The 20,298-nt window shown below is 44.3% G+C and overlaps 1 protein-coding gene across 18 annotated transcripts in view; it reads right to left on the bottom strand.

Annotated features, from left to right (window-relative positions):
• Positions 1–6,410: 6,410 nt before the first annotated feature.
• Positions 6,411–20,298, bottom strand: part of MARK3 (microtubule affinity regulating kinase 3) — a 110,289-nt gene continuing 96,401 nt past the window's right edge. For 4 of the 18 annotated variants that reach the window (XM_070514395.1, XM_070514389.1, XM_070514397.1 and 1 more), the window contains 5 exons: positions 17,389–17,550; positions 16,430–16,687; positions 12,046–12,072; positions 10,628–10,672; positions 6,411–7,361 (listed from right to left, as the gene is read on the bottom strand). In XM_070514395.1, coding sequence (XP_070370496.1) covers positions 7,016–7,361; positions 10,628–10,672; positions 12,046–12,072; positions 16,430–16,687; positions 17,389–17,550 — 838 coding nt within the window. In that variant the 3' untranslated portion in view covers positions 6,411–7,015. The remainder of the gene's footprint in view (positions 7,362–10,627; positions 10,673–12,045; positions 12,073–16,429; positions 16,688–17,388; positions 17,551–20,298) is intronic. The other 14 variants (XM_014854494.3, XM_070514393.1, XM_070514394.1 and 11 more) reach the window with 7 other exon arrangements.

Here is a 20,298-nt window from a genome sequence, read left to right as displayed (position 1 = left end):
CAGGGCACAGGGACAGCCAATGAGAGAGGCCAGCTGGGCTGGGGCTGAGAGGCTAAGAACCTCAAGGACTGGAGGCAGCAGATGACAGCTGAGCTGGGTGCTGAGGAGTGAGCAGAAACTGGCCTGAGGACACGAGCAGGGGAGGGACCAGCCCAAGCAGCATCCTAGCATGCACAGTGCATTTGGGGCTAATGGAGGGGTGCAGCTCCTGGTGTTGGGAAACGGCTCTCAGGGGCACTCTCTACCAAAGGACTACTGGTGCCATGTTAATAAACATGGCTGCATATGCTCCTACTTCCCAGCTTATTTCTATGCAAAGCATGCCTGCTTTGAGAATGTATTCACACCTACCCACGCCTGCTGGCAGCTCCCTCTGGAGAGAGAGGGAGAGACAAGTCAGCGCAGAATTCACTCCGGAAGAAGCTGCCATGCCAGGTGCCCCACGCCTTCCTCTCTGGTCCCCAGGACCTGGCTTCCCAGTGCAATGGAGTCTGTTTTGGTCTGGCAGCAGCAGAACTCTACCCTGAAGCCTGCCAGGTCACTCCCTAAGGAAGTCCCCTTAACAGAACAGAGGTGCATTGTCTGAGACATGCTTTATTGAGACAGCAACAAGACAGCGCCCGTCCAGCAGCACCCTGGCCCCGTCACTGCCCCACCACACTCTGAGTCTGAGACAGGCTGGGCCCCTCCCTACCTGCCTTTGCAGGTGCTACTCCTTCCTCTTCCACTGAGCAAACTAGGGGGTGCTTCAGGCTGTCATCTCTACCTGCCTCCTCCACCCAGACCAGGCTTCCTGCTCAGCCTCGAGCCCTGGCATTCCTTCATGCAGCACTGGCCATACCGGGTTTTGGGACTGTGTCTGTACCCCTCTTGCCATCAGACCAAGCTTCTGGAGGACATGGGTCTTACCTTGTTTATTTCTGGATCCCCTGAGTTTAGCACCAAGCCTTCGAGAGTAGCTGCCCCCCTACCCCCTCAAAATATGCAGATCCATGAATGACCATATGAACAAACAAAGATGAAAAGTCTCCATTTCTTGTCCTGAAACATCTGAAAAGAACTAGATCAGTTTAACTTGGAGAAGGAAATTTCAGGGAAGCAATACAATTTTTATCTTCACATACTTGAGCCTTGACTAGTTAAAACTCCCGAGAGCAGGAGATACCACCAGGGTGGTGCAAGAAGACGATCCGCATCAGGAAAATGCAGAACCAGCCAAAACTCTTCCCAGCTCCCTGGGGTGTGCATGTGCTTGAGCACCCTGGACTGAAGGTGCCCAGCAGAAGCTGGAGACGTTCCTGATGAGCAACTGTAGATTTCCCTTCTGCTTGATGGATGAGTTCTACAATGCTGGCTTAAAATAGCACTTAGAGGTGGGTTAGGTGGGTGGGATGTAGAAAGAGAGCAGGAAACTGCAAAAGGCACAGCCTGGTGGGGAAAGCTGCAGCATGATCAGTTGTCTCTTTTCTCAGTGAACCTCCACAAAGGCTCCTATTTATCAACCCATTTGGTACGAAGGTATTTCAGCACAGCTGGAAACCATAGGAATGAATATCCAGGGAGCTGGAAAAGATGTGAGAACCTCAGAATTTGTAACTGATCAGCCCCACTACACAAACAACAAATACCAAAAGAAACCAACAAAACAAAGCCAAGGGCAACGTAAGTGCCCAATGCAGCCTCCAGTTTCCCCAGCCTTCACCTTTGCAGATCCAGGTCGTCTTAGCAAGTGGTGGTCTAGTCTTCGGCCCTAGGTGAACCCAAGAACCAGCTTCCCTATCACAGGTGGGAGGCATGTGTGGGCACAACGAACCAGGACTTCCGCTCACCACATCTCACTTTCGGCTTGACGCCAGTGACAGAGCAGTCAGAGGTGAAGGCTACTGTCAATACCTAGAGAACTTTCTGATCTCCTGATTAAACACCAGCTTATACACAGCTGCCAAGCCTCAGGTTGCTACTCTTTTAACAGACTGAAATCTAAATGATACACTGACCACGTGACTCTGTCGTGTGGGACACAGATTAAGGTGTTAAGCCAAGTGTTTCAACTCCCAGTTTCACACCTGACAGCAAATGTCATGCGATGCAGGACCTACTCCTGTATGACCATACTCCTGTATGACTCACCTGGGGACTTGAGTGGTCTGTGTCTGACTAGAGCTGAATGACACAATATGGGCATCAGCTTTACAGGCAGCTCGGTGAAGAAAAAAGCACATTGGCCAAACCCGGGAACTGTGGGCTCCATTCTCATCCCACCTCTGAGCCTTGTCTATAAAACAGGAAGGGCTCCGAGAGATGCTGGAGACCAAGTAGGATGGGCCACAAACCAAAATACAGCTTCCCACAGCCACTGCCTGTCTCATCCTTGGCCATCTGGGGTCAGGGCAGCTGTGCACAAACCTCAGTAACAGTTTTGACTGAAGCCACTAAAGCTGCCTTGTGCTTTCTAGGTATCTCTTGCCTGTGCTTCTTCATCATCATCATCAAACAAATATTTATTTTGTACTGTGTACCAGGCACTATTCTAGGTACTTGGGATACAGGAAGAAACAAAGATGAAGATCCTTGCCCCATGTGGTTTGCTATACTCTAGTGAGGGCAGGGAGGGTAGACACAAGAGACAAAATAAATTCGTAAATGATCTTGACTGTTGGTGTGTTAAGAACAGCAGACAGTGAGAGGGCAGAGTTAGGCAAACAGGCCTGGGAGACCTGGGTGCAATTTTAAATGTGATGGCCAGGGTAGGCCTCTTTGAGGAGGAGACATGAGCAAAAGCTTAGAGGAGGGCAGGGCGCCATCAGCCTCCTTCTGTCTGCGCCCTTACCCCAGGCTCACTGATCTTCCTTGTCCTCTTGGAACACCAGCAAAGGCTTGAGGCCAGGAAGTTAGTAGCACAGGCCTGTCAACTTTTCTAACAGCAGGCTTAGAGACCAGAACTCTATACTTTAGAAATTGCAATTTCCTTTTTTTTTTTCTTTTAAAAGATTTCACTTTTCCTTTTTCTCCCAAACCCCCCCCCCCCCCCCAGTACATGGTTGTGTATTTTTAGTTGTGGGTCCTTCCAGTTGTGGAACATGGGACACTGCCTCAGCATGGCCTGATGAGCGGTGCCAGATCCGCGCCCAGGATTCAAAACGGTGAAACCCTGGGCCTCCGAAGCGGAGCACACGAACCCAACCACTCGGCCACGGGGCCGGCCCCTAGAAATTAAAATTTCTCTATCAAGTCTTTTGCTGCAAGGGGAGTGTCCTCTCCTGAGAGCCAGAGAGTCCACTGTTCAAGGACTTCCGTGCCCTGGGTAAGCTTGGTGGGGAGGAAGAGGAGAGGGTTAGCTTATGTTTTTGTTTAAAAAGACCTGAGCCTGTTTGAGCTGCCCTATTTGCTAACATTTGCCAGGCGCCCTGCTGCACTTGTTGTCTGGTGGACTCTGCCAACAACCCAGAGTGAGATATTACTACTAACATGCTGACTTGCTAGAGGAGGAAACCCAAGGTCATGAAGCTGGAATATGGAAACCAGGCTGCCTAGGTCAAGGGCGTACACTTCAACCACTAGGCTGCACTGCCTAAATCACTTCTAAACAGGCAGGGCTCTGACATCTGGGTGAAGTGAATCTAAGAAGTCCTGTTTCAGAATGAAACCCACTGGACCACCAGCCTTCATGGCCACCCAGACTCTGCTTCAGTAACTAGTGGGCAGAGCCTCAGCACCTGCTCTATAGCCGGGGGCTCACTTCCTGGCAGAGTACTTTTTTACAAGTTCACTTAGGCATCCTTGAAGTATCCACTCTGCTTCTGAAAGTCAGTCATGTTTCTGAACAGTTTTCTGCATGAATCTTCACTTTTAGAAATGCAAGGAGGACCTGAGAGCCAGGTATGTCATTAAGGAACATTGTCTTGGTTCCTGTGATTTGCTGATCCAGAGGAGAGGAAAGCCAGCATAACTGGAACATCAACTTTATTTTCAGGAGTAGGACAACACTCTGGTTGTTGGGTAAATAAGACCAGCAGCACCGCCCCCAGCAGGTACCTTACCTCACCTCAGAGGGATTCCAGGGGACTGAAGGAGGAAAAAATGTGGCCTTGTCTTTGCATCTCAAGTGATTTTCAAGTACTCGAAAACATCCCTTTTCAAAATTCACTGCATGCAGAATAAAAATGTCACATCCTGAAAATGCAGCATCTAAAGGAAGGGCATGGGTCCCTTAGTAATGGATGAGATTTCATGTTTTAACCTCAGTAAAACTCAGTAACACTACTTATGTTGCTGGTAAAATCAAGTCAATGTCAATTACTAACAGAGCCTTTTAAATATGACCAACTTAAATGACTTCTGTGGGTGAACAGTGGTCTTACAGACACAGTCATTTCTCACTGGATCAGTAATGTATTAAAATGCACACACTGCTTATGACAAATAAGCAACTGAAAGTACTACGAACATTTGTGTCTGCTAAGGACTAGCTATTTCATCAGGGTATGTGGTAAACTAATTTCTCTTAAAGGAGTTTAACTTCTAGTATTCAATTTGTCCTTGAGAAGATGGATGTGAAAAACAATTTAAAACGTGTCCTAGGCATAAAGATAAGAAGGAACCAGGCCGTAGCCACACCTTTACTTGGCAGAGCTCCCTTCATCTCTGCACACTTCTGCAGGGTGATGACGCACAGGAACCCATGCACACTGAGCTGTTACAGAAGTGCAGGCTGAAAGGAACTGGGTCTGGAAAAGGAAGTAGGATGCCTCAAATGAAAAAAGGAGGGAGAGAGGACTTACTGTTATTTTAATAGAGATTTGAAAGTTCCAGTGAGCTTAAGATGATGCTCTGTACTTTTGTGTTAAAGGGCATTTGCGCCGCCATCCTCCCTGCTCCCAGGCCTGCCGCTCCTCCTACCTCAGTGCTCCTTTGCCTGCTCCGCCTCTTCTCCCTGGCCTCACCACTTCGTGTTCGGGGCTCAGGGCTGGTCCTCTCCTCTTCTCTGGTGAGCTTCTCCCCCAGTTTTAAATAGGAACCATTCACCTGTGGAGGGCTCCCAGGGTCTCTCTCCAGTCTCCACCTGGTGTCTAAAGGCACCTCAAACTCAACACGTCCAAACCTGCTCACACATCCTGCTCCATTTCAACTGGCAGCAACCCTATCCTTTCTGTGGCTCAGGCCAAAATCGCACAGTCATCCTTGGCTTTTTCTCATTCACCATATCCAATCCAAGAGCAAGGGCAGTTGACTCTTGTTTCAAAACTTCTAGAATCCAATCACCATCTCACTGGGCCAGCACCATCTCTTGCCTAACTATTGCCAACAGCCGCCCAACGGCTTTCCTGTTTCCTGGTTTCTCCTTTCTTCCTATGATGATTTGCAACACAGCTGCTACAGCAATTCTGTGAAAACCTGAGGCCATACTACTCCTCTGTTCAACCCCCCTCCTCCCGCCCCACCCCACCACCCTTAGCTCCCATTTCAGAGTAAAAGACTTGCATTTGCAATAGTCTTCAAGACCCAGTGGGCCTTCTGACCGCATCACCCACAACTCTGCTCCAGCACGCTGGTGTGCTCTGGCCTCAGGCCTCTGCCAGCCACTCTTCCCGGAGATCTGTGTGGATGTGTCCCTTGAAGTCAAGTCTCTGCTTAAGCACCCTGTCCCCACCCATCACTACTGGCCCCAGGACCTCTGCAATGCCTTACCCCACTCTGTGACTTTCTCATGGCATTTACTACCTTTGTTCCATACTAGATACTTATTAGTGTTTACTGACTGCCACCGTTATCAGGCTAAGGATCTCTGTTTGGTTCACTGATGTGTCCCAAACACCTAGAACAGTGCCCGGCCTGGTAGACAACAAGGATCTGTGACTGCCTGACTATCTGTCCAGCCTTTCATACTCTGACCACTACTAACAAACCTAGAACCCAAACAGCACACCAATCAAGTGACAACTTCCCCATGAGATTAAAGTGTCAAACTGACTGACAGAGTTCATTACCCCCTCTATATAACCATGTAGGTGTTGGAAAAAAGCTGGAGGTCTGATTCATGTACTGAATCACAAAAAAAGAAAGGAGAGGAAAATTACATACTTAATGGAGAATAAACCCAGAACTGTCAAGACCTGGAGTTTCTCCACACAGGGGTGCGCAGGGGCTCCTGAGGCTCAGGCTGCCAGCCACTCCCGATTCCCTTCCTTCTCAGGTCACCAGGAGGGCCGTCTTCTCCCTTTATTGCCTTTGGGGAAGAAAGATGCTAGTAATCACAAAATGCCAGGACCCACACTAAGGACACAGCGGCCCCAAGCCTTTATACATTTTCCAATTGCTTTTGTTCAACTTGATGGTGGAGGCAAAGAGACATACTTTTAGTCACTGCCTTAATCTGAGTCTTAAATATAGTATTAGGAGACAATGCAAGATTTTACTGAGAAAAAGTGAATTTAATTATCTTGTGCATCTACTTAGAAAAACACACACAAGCAATGTTCACAACTATAAATTTAAACCTTTTGCACTAAAAAAAACACAAAACAACAAACACAAAACCACAGGCATGAACTGTAAACCTGTATTATCAACTAGTCTTAAGGTTAATTCTTAGTAGTAATTCATTATTTTCCTTCTTGGCAATTTTAATGTTTTAGCACCAAATGATCTCCCGCAGAGGTACTTGTAACAATTCTGGCTGCCAGTGTCAGGAGATGCTTCTGTATGCACTACTTCATACACACACAGTCGACTTTCACACCCACACAGACAGGAGGCACATGGAGATGGATGTCACACGCTGACTTTCAGGGCAGTGGAAATAAGACAGAGGGCACACGTGTCACACATCTTTAATGTAGTGCATTGGTAGAAAAAAGGCCAGCTTTCGCTCCCAGGCGTGCTCTCATCCTTATATTTTAATATCATGATTTAGAAGATGCAGACGTTATTGCCTAAATATTATTCTATACATTTCCATCAGTGTTCTGGAAAACACTTTTTAAATTGCTACTTAATTTACACCATAATTACTGGGTTACAGCTTTAGCTCATTGGCAATTTTGGAAGCAATATTTTTGAAAGCTATGGATGTCCCTGATATCCGCTTAAACCGGACCCCATTCAGAGACAGTCTTGGCAGCTTGCACACCTCCATCTCCCACTGCACGAGGTTCTCTGCGTGCCCATCGCCATGGACACAGAAGAGCAAGAAGCGCTCTCTCTGCTCATAGTCGCAGTTATTGGCGTCCAGCACTTTGCGGATTTCCCGCATCATGTCATTGGGATCCATGGAACTAGTGGTTTTCATGCTCCAGGTAAAGCGCAGGGAACGAGGTTTTGCTTCTTTGTTTTCGTCCTTTTGCTCAGCAGATACGTTGCGACTGAAATGCACAGTGGCAGGTTTATTTTTAACTGCACAGGAAAACCAATCTTTTCTACTTTAGCTAGCTCATAATCAACATCTTTAAAATAGCATAATAGCTGATCTCCACATTTTTCCTGCACAGGCTCACATGTGGTAACCTGTTCCTCTACTAACAAGTATTCACCTATTATCTCTCCCACTCTCCAAAATCTTAAGCCACACATGCAAAAAATCTATTTGGCTGAGAATCTTCACCAGCCATCTGTACTTATGAAAATTAAGAAAATAATTTGTTAAACAGAATCCTTGGAAATCAGGCAAAGTAGAGAGCTGATCATATCTCCAAGAGCCCAGCTCTCCCTCCCAGGCTGAATGCAGGCAGTAGAAGGTGTCAGGGCCCTCACAGACCCAGCTCAGCAGGGAGGGGTCAGCAGGCTAGCCTCTGATCCTGCTCGGCCTGGCTGCTTCCCCTCTACCACAGTTTTTCTTTTTAATTCAATTATGATAACCTCCACCGTAACTTTTAACTCTGGATAACCAGTGGCTCAACACAGTTCAAAATCACTTTCTCTGCAAATGGCCCCACATGCTGTGTGCACAACTGGGTGGAGGGTGGGCCATTCTCTCAGTCCCCTCCACCCACATCGATATTTTTCCTTGTATTTTGTTAAACTTTTTTTTTTGGAGGAAGATTAGCCCTGAGTTAACATCTGCCGCCAATTCTCCTCTTTTTGCTGAGGAAGCCTGGCCCTGAGCTAACATCTGTGCCCATCTTCCTCTACTTTATATGTGGGACACTACCACAGCATGGCTTGCCAAGTGGTACCATGTCCGCACCAGGGATCCGAACTGGTGAACCCCGGGCCGCCAAAGCGGAACGTGCGCACTTAACCACTGCACCACCGGGGCCCCCTAATTTAAACTTCTAATTTCACAGTTAAAAGGAATTCTTAGATGTCCTTATCTTACTATTGAAATAGAAAAATGAAATGTTAAGGCTTATTTGCTACTGAGCACTGAAACCACCAGTTTGAATGCAAACTGTATGGATTCACAAAATGCAAGCTGTGGTCCCAATATCCACGAAGTGGTGTCACAGTGGGGTCCAGGCACAGCTCTCTCAGAAACTCCAAGAACAGGCATCTACTATCTTACTGTTCCAAGGCATTTCATCATTATTTGCCGCAAACTGTTATTTACATTCTCATGTGTGCATCTGGGTGCTTTAACTAGGATGATGAATGCCTAACATTCTTGTGCACTAAAAACACCCAGTATAGGTATGTTAAATATACTTAATCCTACGGCAAATTCATCAGAGCTGAAGGTGGGTCATAGGTTTTACTATGCACATAGCTCTCCCTGTTGCCAACCTGCTAGGAAAATATTCAATTTGGTTTACATCCACCAAAACTGACTGGAAGCTTCCTATGTATAAAATGCTGTTAGTTGCTAAGTTACGAAAATTAGCAAAAGTTCTCAAACTAAGTTGGAGTGGGGGAAGGGAAGATTGTAACCTAAGGAAACAGCAGTAGGACAGGAAAGATATGGCAGCCTGCTAGAGGGGCACAGATGGAGGTGGGGCCTGGCTAATAGAAGTGCAAGTGAAAGGCAGGGTGGGATCATGAGGGACGAGGGCATCTGAGAAGAGCTCTGAAGAGCCTGTGGGATTTCAACATGACAGAGGTTGGGGAAGAGTTTCTGTGTGTTGAGGGAACATCATAAGCAAAGGCAAGGAGGTATATAAAGCACAGAAAGTGTTTAGGGCATAATAAAATGCACAGACAGACTGGAACCGGGGTCAAAGTGTCACCCCACAACAGCTGCTGGCCTTTATTGAGCACTTGCATGGGCAGGCCCACTGTACCTGATCCTCATCACAGCAGGAGCTCGGTCCTATGATGGATGGGGAACAAATTCAGGACAGCTAGAACCTGCTCAAGGCTGGGATGGTCAGGCCCAGGGGTGGGAATGCTGCCTGGCTCCTCTCACCTCAACACTCTGTCTCAACTTGGGGGGTGGGGCAGGGAGCTGGGGCTTCTGAGGCCACACAGGGCCTTGCATGGACATAGTCAGGCACTGGGGCCACTGCAGGTTTTCATTCAGAAAAGTCGTATGATCAGAGTTGTGCTTTAGAAAGACCAGGAAGAGAGCAAATAAGTTACCAATGACCTGAAACAGCATGGTGGTGACTGGTATAAAAAAGGACACAAGTGGAAGAGATCAGGAAATATGACAGCGTCCTGAGCTTATGTGGTGATTGCCCCTACCCCCAAATCCCAGTGACAGCTATACAAAATTTGAAAGCAAAACACTTGGGGCCAGCCCGGTGGCACAGCGGCTAAGTTCGCATGTTCCGCTTTGGTGGCCCGGGGTTTGCCTGTTTGGATCCTGGGTGTGGACATGGCACTGCTTGGCAAGCCATGCTGTGGCAGGTGTCCCTCATATAAAGTAGAGGAAGATGGGCACAGATGTTAGCTCAGGGCTAATCTTCCTCAAAAAACCCCCACAAACACTTGGCTACATAATTGTTCTCTTTTTTTCTTTTCTTTTCTGTTCTTTTGGTGAGGAAGACTGGCCCTAAGCTAACACCTGTTGCCAATCTTCCTTTTTCGCTTGAGGAAGAGCGACCCTGAGCCAACATCTGTGCTCGTCTTCCTCTATATTGTATGTGGGACACCTCCACAGCATGGCTTGATGAGTGGTGTACGTCCATGCCTGGGATCCGAACCTGGGATGCTGAGGTGGAGCACACCCAACTTAACCACTATGCCACCAGGCCAGCCCCTACATAATCATTCTTAAAAAAAAACCAAACTAATCTGAAATACGAAAATTATACTTAATATTCTGTTTTCATTCCTTGAGACTAGAACCATGCTAAGAGTCACTGACACGTCCAGAGTGCTCCTACAGACTCCCAGACCTCGTATTTCAGGTTGTCAGTGCCTAGGTAGGAGAGACGTGTATTTTAACACCCAAATACTAATGTAAAGCCAGGTGAGGCTGGAATCAGGAAGCCTTTCACCAGTGGGTGGTAGCGGGACTCCGACGCCCTCATGTGGCCACCAGGGCACAGCATAGCGTGTGGGCCCAGGCCCCCAGGGAGGCAGCAGCAGGGACACACATACGCTTCTTGAACCACATAATGCTAACCTAACTAAGCAATCCTCCATTGAGAGCAGGAATATGACGCAGAATATTCAGAAAAGAGTGTTGCCTCTGCAACAGAAATGAGGTAAATATCTATAAAATATTTTAAGTAAAAATCATTTCCCTCACCTTGAGCCCTCATATCTCCCGTTCCTCTCATATTCAGTTGGAAGCCTCAACGAATAGAATGTAGAAGCACAGACAAGTGGGAAAGAGAAAAGAAATCTTACATACCAGTACATGACCACCCATATACAAACACAAACATCATAAAATGAACAAAGCACTTTTTGTTCACCAGATGAGCTTATTTTAAAACTCCTACTCTCACAGCTGTGACTCAACCAGCGATTACTCTTCATGTATCCACGCAGGCCACGCAGGAGTCTGGCTGCACACACACAATAGGAACCCCTGCCCAGCTCTGGAGTCTGAGCACACTCATGGCCTTTGAATGAAGTTATTTTGACGTTTTAAATCACTTCCCCAAAGTATAATGGGTTTCCAATTAAAAGGAAATGAATTCTATCAGTTGAATTCTACATTCAATTATAAAATTTTCTGTCCAACGAAAAATTTGGCAACTGGGAAGATCAATTAAAAAATAATCACGGGGTGGAATTTCCCACAGGAAGAAAGCACTCTTCCCACAGTTTTTGATAAAGAGCTCATGTTAACAAAGCCCTTCAGTGACCCACTGGTTTCATCACCATAAAAAACCGTAGCCTGGCCTTACAGTGAGTCGAGCGGCACAGGCACAATGCAGCCTCAATGGCAGATTGTCTGCCTTATATGTGTGCATTCCAAGACAGTGAGCAACTTTTTTGTTCTCTTGACTGCCAACATCCAAAAGTATTCATCTAGTAGGAATAACATTTACTACGGTGCTTTAAGTAAAAATAATGAGATATGCTTTCTCCAGTGGTTGGTGGAAAGTGGCTTTAGGTAGAATATTATTTACTTTTCAACTCTCTGAAAATATTAACACAGTTCTGCTATGTAGCTGTTCACATCTTAATTTCAGAAAAACCCAAACCGAATGAGGCTGTAAGCATGAATTTTACGCTTGTTTCAAGCATCAGAATGTCAACTAATTTCCCTGTCATTTTAAAGTCTTTTGCTAATTCAATCCTCTGTGAAATAAAAAATGACGACTAACACAATTACCACTTACCTTTTGCATGCCTGAGGCTAATCATGAATTGTACATCAATGTTACTGAACATCTCATTCTTCAAACAGAAGCATGCTAAGTGTTATTAGTAAAGACAGAATTATTTGGATGCTAAATAATTCTACCAAAGAAAGAAAATGCACAGAGCATGCGTAGGCCTCTTGTTACAGGGGTGCCACAGTCCCTTTAAAAATGCCCGACAGTTAATTTATCTCTTCCCACAGTTTCCTCTCAAAGAAATAAGTATTTAGTTCTCAGCAGAAAGTTTAGTTTTAAAGAAAAAAAAACAGGGCTAGAAAGCCAAACCTGATGTTAATTGCAGGAGCCATTTTGGGGTGAGGATTGAAAAAAAATGTGTATACATAAATCCTACCTTTTGATAAACCTGAATGACATGTTTCTAAAAGAAATTAAGCCAAAAAAAAAAAATTAACAAAAATGACTTACATAAATTAAAGAGAAAATCTAGTCAATTACAGAGAAAAAGAAAAACAACAAATAAAACAGGGCTCCTCTTCTAGCCAATAAACAATAAAACAGTGACATTTGTTGAAAAAGTAAAATTATTGCAGGTAATTGAGTATGTGATCTTTTTATTTTGGGGGGATGAAGATTCACCCTGAGCTAACATCCGTGCCAATATTCCTCTATTTTCTTATGTGGGATGCCACCACAGCGTGGCTTGATGAGTGGCGCGTAGGTCTGTGCTGGGGATCTGAACCCACAAACCCCAGGCTGCGAAAAGGCAGCACGTGAACTTAATCACTATACCACCAGGTTGGCCCAGAGTATGTGATCTTTTAATTAGAAATATAAAAAATCTGTACTGGTAAGAAAAAATTCAGCAGTAAATATTGCCACTGGCTGTAATCAAATTTACTAAGGATCTTCAGATGGATATACTTTAAGATAATAAAATTCGACATCTTGTGTTAAAGAAATGACTTAAGTCATTTGCAATGTACTAGTAACAACATTTCTCAATTTTCTTCAGAATTATCTTATGAACAAAAATCTCATCTTTGTATAAAACATTAAAAATTTCATTATATAACATTTAACCATTAGGAGAATCATTACTTTAGGAATATGATTTAAATATTAACAGAATGTCTGTCACAGTGGTATGATAAAAATCACTTTTTGAGGAAAAAAAATAACTTCTTAGGGTTTAAAATGAAGTAGGCTTTTCAGAGTTTTAGCTATCAAAATGAAAACTAAATGACAAGGTAACAGAGGGGGTTGCATTTTATGTTTTATGTATTAAACTGGAAGAGTTGTATTTAAAAGTAGTAACTCTGCTTATTAAGAAAATTTAAGAAGATGCTTAGGTTGTATTGAACAGAATCTGACAAAAAAATTTCCAACTATGACTCAGGCTTGTATTATCATGCTATCAGCGTTTCCAGGCAAGTGCAGGCTGGGCCCATCAAACCATTTCTAAAACCCAGTTCTGCGACTGAACCCAGCAGGCACTCACATGTATTTGCTGAGTGACTGACCGAATTAATGAATTCCTTGGATTTTTTTCCCCCTAATTTGGGATAACGCTGGCATTGCTCCAGATACTGAGCAATTTAAAAAATATCTAACTACGGTAGATAACTGCCAGCCACTTTCATAATCAGATCAAAAGTGGTACACAGCAGGGTTATGCACAGTAGAGAAGATAATAAGTGAAAATATTTTGTACATAATTAAGCACTGCATAAATATAAAGCAGTATTATTCAAAAGATTATTTTAGTTGAAAATTGACTAAAAGGTCTTGAAAATGTATTTTTGTTTTCAAATTTTCAACCTGAGAAAAGTCAGGGTTATTGGTCAAGTACCACAGGACTCTTTTTCTTAACTTTTCCTCCCATGAATCCCTTAAGGGATAAAGGAGAGGAAGCTGCAGGACTGAGGCCCTCCCACTGTGCCTGGGGCCACACGGATGAATCTGGGGTGCAGAGTCCCTGCATCCATGCCAGGACCGCTCTGCTTCCAGGGTACAGGTGGCACTGAGTGCCCAAGCAGACCAGGCCTGGCCCCAGGAAGGGAAAGCCTTGCTTCTTCTGACTGCAAAGCACCGCAGAGCCCAAGCTCTCCAAGCCACACATGTCCAGGGCAGGGCTAGGAGCAGTGTGGGTTTTCTGAGGCCAGACCTCTTCCCACCAAGTCACTGGCAGTCACTCTCCTTTGCAGCACCTAAGTGTAAACACCTGAGACTTTCAGACACTAGAACTGTAATCCTAGGAATTATCGTCAGGGGAGGATAAGAAGGCTGACACAGCAGCATGGACTTTGTTTTTAAGAATGAACTGTCTACAAGTGAAGGGAGACTACAGACCTCAGTCTGCAAACTTTACCAAACAGAAGACTATCCTTCTGCAAAAATTTAGGGGTGGAAATCGCCTGGAAATTATAAAATAAGATGATACCCTAGAATTTTTGTTTTTGTGTTTTCTTTTGAAGATCTAATTGGTTTCATTAAGCAATTCATGACTCAGGCAGCATCCTATCTAGCAAATACAAGGGCACTCCCTAGAATTTTTGTTTTAATAGGAAACTTCAGTCTCCAATTTCAATTCAAATAGATGAATACATACAATTAAAAAATGCGGGAAAAGGGCTCCTGCCTGCAACAGTCCTTTACGGTTTTCTCCACAAGGGAGCACAAGGGAGCGGCTGCAAGGGCTTCTTCTGGAGCCACAGACCTGGCTCAGCACATTTCTGCCATAGGATCTTGAACATGTGCCTTAATCTCTCTGAACCTCACCTATTTCTTCTATGAAACTGGGATAATATCTTCTCCACAGGGTAGACTGTGGAGATTAAATGAGTATGTGAGAGAAAATGTGTGTGTATACACACATACATATTTATATATGTAAAACGAGTATATCTATACATCTATGTCTATTTAACTTAGCATCTAGTAAGCATTCAATAAATGGCAGCTGATATTATTTTTTATCACCGATAATATTAAGATGACAAAAAAAAATGCACACAAAGGAGACAGACTGAAGAATTTTAATGATGTGCAAGGTTTTATTTAAAGAGCCTGTTATAGACCAAAGAGTCACAAAACTGACTGTCCTTTAACTAAAGCTTAGACAGACCTGACTGCTGGACATCCCTGTTGTGCTTGGGGCTCAGAGGGCAAAACATGAGTTGATATTAAGCAGGGTCAGGCAGGTAATCAGCCAGGTGAATGATACCTGGCTCCATCTGCTACCACTCAAATTTCAGAAGCAGATTCCATTTCAGCCTAGTCCCCGAGGAAGGAACTGGGGGACAGGGCAGCCTGGCATAGGCCATGGGATAACTCTGAAAGGAAGGAATGAATTCTTCTGGAAGTCACCAGACTTGAATTCACTCTCTCTCTCGCTGGTCACGAATGGGTGCCCCAAACCTGGCAAGGCCCTTTATAGACGATTCTGCTCTTCTGCCCAGTCTGGAATGGGGTGTCTGAGCAAAGGGGTTCAGAAGAGAATAAGAGGGTAGACTGGAACCTTTTGACTCCTGTGACCTCTAGTCAATGCTAACATCAGAAGTCCTCCCTAATCTGGTATTCAATGCCCTGACAACAAACAGATCATCTGAGGAAAGACAGTTAAATGTGACTCGTCTAAGTTTTAGATGATTGCTCTAAAATAAAATAAAACTACTGGAGGAAATAAGGGGATTGAAAAGTGGTACTTAGCTTGCAGGTTAAATAACAAAGATGGCATGAAACAGAGCAGTATAGGCTCATGGGCCAGAGGGAGTGCAGAGAAACAAAGACGAGGGCATCAATCATTTTAGATTCTGAGAAGACCCTACCTTTGTTCTGTGAGTAAGAAAAGATGATGAAGAAGGTCTGTAACAGACAAACCTGAAGACAAACCTTGCACATACTAATCTATAGTGAGGTTTAATTTCAAAGAATTTCCTCTGGGAGTCCAGGAACTGCAGGGGTTCTCAGGTTTCCTGGGTGTGGCCCTGGCTAAAGATGCCTTGGGCTATTTGCTTATGGTGGGTGCAAAGTGGTATCTTTTCTTTTTTCTCTTGTAGCAGTCAGTGTTTCTAGGCTTTTGCAACCTCCAGACTAGATTATGGAAACAAAGTTAAAGCACCTCAGGAACCCTTAGAGATTTCCCAAAACCCAAAATGATAGTCTGCTGGACACATGAAGGATTTTATACATGACCAGATACTAGTTTCTTTCTAAGAATAAACCAGGCACTTTGTCTCCAAAACTACAGCAATTAAGAAAGTTACCTTGTTTTCACTATAATTTACTGAGACCAACAGAGAGAAACTTCAAGATTTAGACTCTAAGAAACTCAGTGCTCCTCAATGACAATGAAATGAAATGAAATGAGAGACGAGGAAACATTTCTCTCCTCTGTGTCTGGGGATGATTACATTGTATAATGTGTTCTTCAGGGACTGCTTACAGAGCGCCAGGCCCCCGCCTACAGTGGATCTAGGGTTTTGCTAAACTGCAGGTTACATGCCCTGTGGAGAGATGTGTAATCAAAAGGAACAATAATTAAAGAACAACCTCCCAAGTGCTTCAGAACTTTGAGTGTTGTGAAAAGACTTTGAACTTTGTAATTTCTATTCTAAGAGGTTTTCAAGTATAAAATTAGATAAATAAACCAGAAACAGATGAGCTAAAGACAAAATGAACAGCATCTGGGCAGTGGCTTCACACAACAGAGGAGAAGACATTTCTCTTTTTGCTCTTGCATTTGCTCCAAACAACCAGCGCCGCCTGGCACTTACCTCCTTGTGAGTTTTGAAGTTAATTTACTAAAAAGATTAGTGGAGCCTCGGCTTCGAGTCTGTGACAATGGTGTGGCTTCATGGGACAGGCTGGGCGAGGCTGGCGGGCCATTATATGTTGCAGTTCGCCGCTCCCGGGGCTGGCCGTGGAAAGTGCTACGACTTGCAGTGCCTCTTGGGAAGCGGATTCGATCTGGGGTGGTGGCACTGCTAATACTGTGTGTTGAAGCAACTGGAGTTCTCTGATCAGGAATAGTGCTACGAGATCAGAAAGTAATAAATTCTTACATCTTTGTTCACAAAATCCTGGCTCTGTGGCAAACATGGCACACAAAGATTTACAATCACAATATATCTTTTATATACAGTGGAGAAAAGCAGTTATAATAAATCCAGGTCCAAGGGGTATTTTACAGGACTTAGGAACAAAAGGTAAGTTAAATGGGAAAGGGTACCAAAGGAATAGTATCTAATGAAACAAAGCCTCATGGAGTTTAAGGGAAGAGTACATACGTACTTTCAAGGACAAGATTAACGCAGGGAAATTCTAGAACAAAAAATGGCTAACTCAAGCTGTTTCCTTTGCTTCCCTCTCAAATTGCTTACATGCAGAGAACCTTGCAAATATAAAAGAAATAAAAGGCTATGCAGGTGAAATTGAAGAACAGGCAACTAAAAAGTTTTGGAAGCACACAAAAGGCCTAAGTATAAAATTCCACATGCTGAAAGCAACTTGGAGAGGAGGGGGAATTTCTTACACCCTTTGTAGTATGCATAAGGCATGAAGACACACACAGATGACCAAGGACACCATGAGACAGGATGTGCTTAACTGAAACCACACACAAGAAGGACACTTTGTGGACAACTGTAACAAAATCTTGGACTATAATCCACAGCACAAAATTAAGAAGCAGTGGGTACACATTAGTTTCACAAGGAATGTGCATTGTTCTTACATAGCCTTGAAGTTATCTCCTTCACTGTCTATTGGAGGTAACATCATCTTGGGGTGCCCAGAGGCTGACATGGACATCGACTTCTGATGTCTCAGCCGACAGGTGGAAGATGTGGTACAAACTGAGGCAGGGCTAGCTGCGTAAGCGAACATTTCTGTCAGGCTGGGAGGGGGTTTGGGTTCAGGCAAAGGCAGAAACAACAGTATGATGGACCAGTGACAATAAGAGCAACCTGTTGTTTAAAGCACATACCTTCCTCCCCAAACCATCTCATTTTTGTCAAAGAATAAAAATCTCTTAAACTTGTTTTGGGGATTCTGGAGCAGCTGCTAACCTGTATCTATTTTTCAAACAGTAATTTAAAAAGTTTATTAGCTTTAAAGAAAATAACATTTTACATGTTTGATTATTTATGCAAGAGGGACAATGTCTTCCGAGCTAGGTATAAAGCTTATGCTAAAAAAGATGTCGCCATTCATATCAAAGTGGTAAAGTCAATCGATAACATAAGCACACTGTGCTCTTAACCTGTTCCCAAAGCACACTGAAATATTTTAAATGGACTAGTCAAATTATGCATATAGTGACTGGCTGTTATCAAAGTATCCTATGTGTTGTTTAAATATAGCTGAAAATCCTCCTACTCAAAGGACATTGACTTCTTTATACACAGTAGTCAAAATTCCTAAGGGGTCAACAGAGTCCCCTTTTTCAGGTGGGAAAACTATAAGAGCAAATTAACTGTATACAGACAGAGAAACAGCAAGAGAAACGGCTGGAAGTCTGCAGTTTCACCTGGCAAACATAGCTACGGGACAAAACTACCTACGTGAGTCTCACTATGACCAGGCTACTCCTTAATTCCAGCTCAGTCACTGTGTCCTTGGAATTCCAAAGGGGCAGTTTCTTTCCTTTAAGGATAATCAAGGATTTAGAATTCTGATCATACTCTTTCACTGTCTTTCTTTCTGCAGAAATCCTTTTAAAGCCTGAAATCTAGAAACCATCAGGTTTTTCCGCCTCATGCCCATATCCAGAGCCACTGTGACACCTGGTTGGTGTCAACTTCCTACCCTCCACTTCTACTCCCAGGGTCTTAGTTTAGAGCCTCAGCTCTCTCACAGGCCCATTACTCAGCATCTGTCTTCACTGGTGTCCTGGCCTTCAGGGGCACACCTTCCAATCTGTCTACCATAAAGCTGTGAACTCCTAAAACACAAACCTGACCTTGTCACTCATCTGCTTATACAAAAGCACACTGCAACTTCAGGAACAAGTTTAAACTTCTCACTGTGGCATCCAAGTCACATCCTCAGGCACTCACAGCCTGGCCCCTGCCAGCTCTCCAAGCTTAACCTTCTATTGTTATCTCACAAAACTCAACCTTCTGGCTCTCCTGACGATGTGCTGTCCCTGGGTCATGCATCAGGTCAAAAACTTTTTCAGGAACTATCCTCTGTGCCTGGAGAGCTGGCATCTTCCTGTTTTCATCAAAATTCAACCCAGAGGTCATCCTGTCCAGGAATTCTTCCCTGACACCCTCACACATCAGGAGTTCATCGTTTCCTCCCGTGTATTTAGTGCATGCACCTGCTGTGGCACACCACACTGTATCATGGTGACCCTTCCCTGCTTAAGCGCCCTGAAAACATGGCCCGCAGTCTCATCAGCGTGTCCTCAGTGTCAGCAGAAAGTCTTCAGACAGAGCAGGTGCTCAATAAATGCTCTCCTAATTGAAAACGTAAGTTAATGAAATGAGTCACTAGAATTCTGGTAGTCCTAAAATGAGGGAGCTGGGTCTTTATAATACATTGCTCAAGAAGATCTGCTTGTCCCCGCATTTTTGTTTGGGAATTCTGCCCTGATTTGGGAGAGTGGCTCTAATATAGTCGCAGAACTGGAAACAAATGTCTCATAAAGATAAAAATAGATTCACTTTTGTGTTTTTGCCACTTAGCACCCACTCTTTTCCTGTGGCAACAATACTTGGGGGAAGCAGGTTCCTGGGCTCTAGATGTTGCTGATTCCACCCCAGACCTTCGCAGCTATCCCGCCTAATGACATGTTTAGAGCCAGGCACATGGCCAGAGCCAGACCAACACAGACCAAGGAGACAAGCCCAGGGCTTCTGTTTGAGCAGAGCTGAGTGTGGGAAGAAGTTAAGTCTGATGCTGCCGAGCCCAACCAGGGAACTACTACAGAGGAAGCAGAACTATTAGATGGACCTGACTCTATTTCTGGACTATATCGGAACTCAAGAGATAACTTTTTAAATTTAAGCTTGTTTGGACCAGCTTTCTGTCACCTGCAACACACAGAGTCCTAACTGATTCAACTATCTGAAGAAATGCCTGGTTGTTCCCAATACATACATACAGACATACATATACATATATATATACTATATTATTTTACTTTATTAACAAGTTATAGACAAATACAACTGTCTTTTGTGCTCTATTATCTGTTCAGGACAGGTCAAGGGTCAACGCACTTTAACCCCTGCCCAGCTGCTGACATTCCTCTTGCTCAAATGAGGAGCTGGAATCAATGGATGCATTAAGAAAAGGAGAGAAGAAGGGGAGGTCGGGGTGTTTGGCTTTTTCCCTGGAGAATATATGGTTCCAAAGACTCTGGAGAAGGAAAGGCTTTTAGTCAGCATACCAAGCAAGGAGACGTTCCACCTATTCCCCGCAAAGCACACTGCTCACTGGTGGGACAGTATAGGCAACATCTACAAGGTATACAAGCATGGCAAGACTGTTTGGACAGAGGCTTTGGAGCAAAAAAGTGACCCTCCTTCAAGTTGGAGACCATTCTAGAAAGGAAGTGTAAATTGATATTTTCAATACAAATTATTAATTTTTTTGACGTACTAAGCTTAAAGGCAATTAAGTGAATTATTTCTTT

The sequence above is a fragment of the Equus asinus genome, chromosome 7 (genome assembly GCF_041296235.1).
Source record: "Equus asinus isolate D_3611 breed Donkey chromosome 7, EquAss-T2T_v2, whole genome shotgun sequence".
NCBI classification, from domain to species: domain Eukaryota; kingdom Metazoa; phylum Chordata; class Mammalia; order Perissodactyla; family Equidae; genus Equus; species Equus asinus.
Note: the sequence above shows the minus strand (reverse complement) of the source record. Positions and strands in the feature narration are given on the sequence as shown.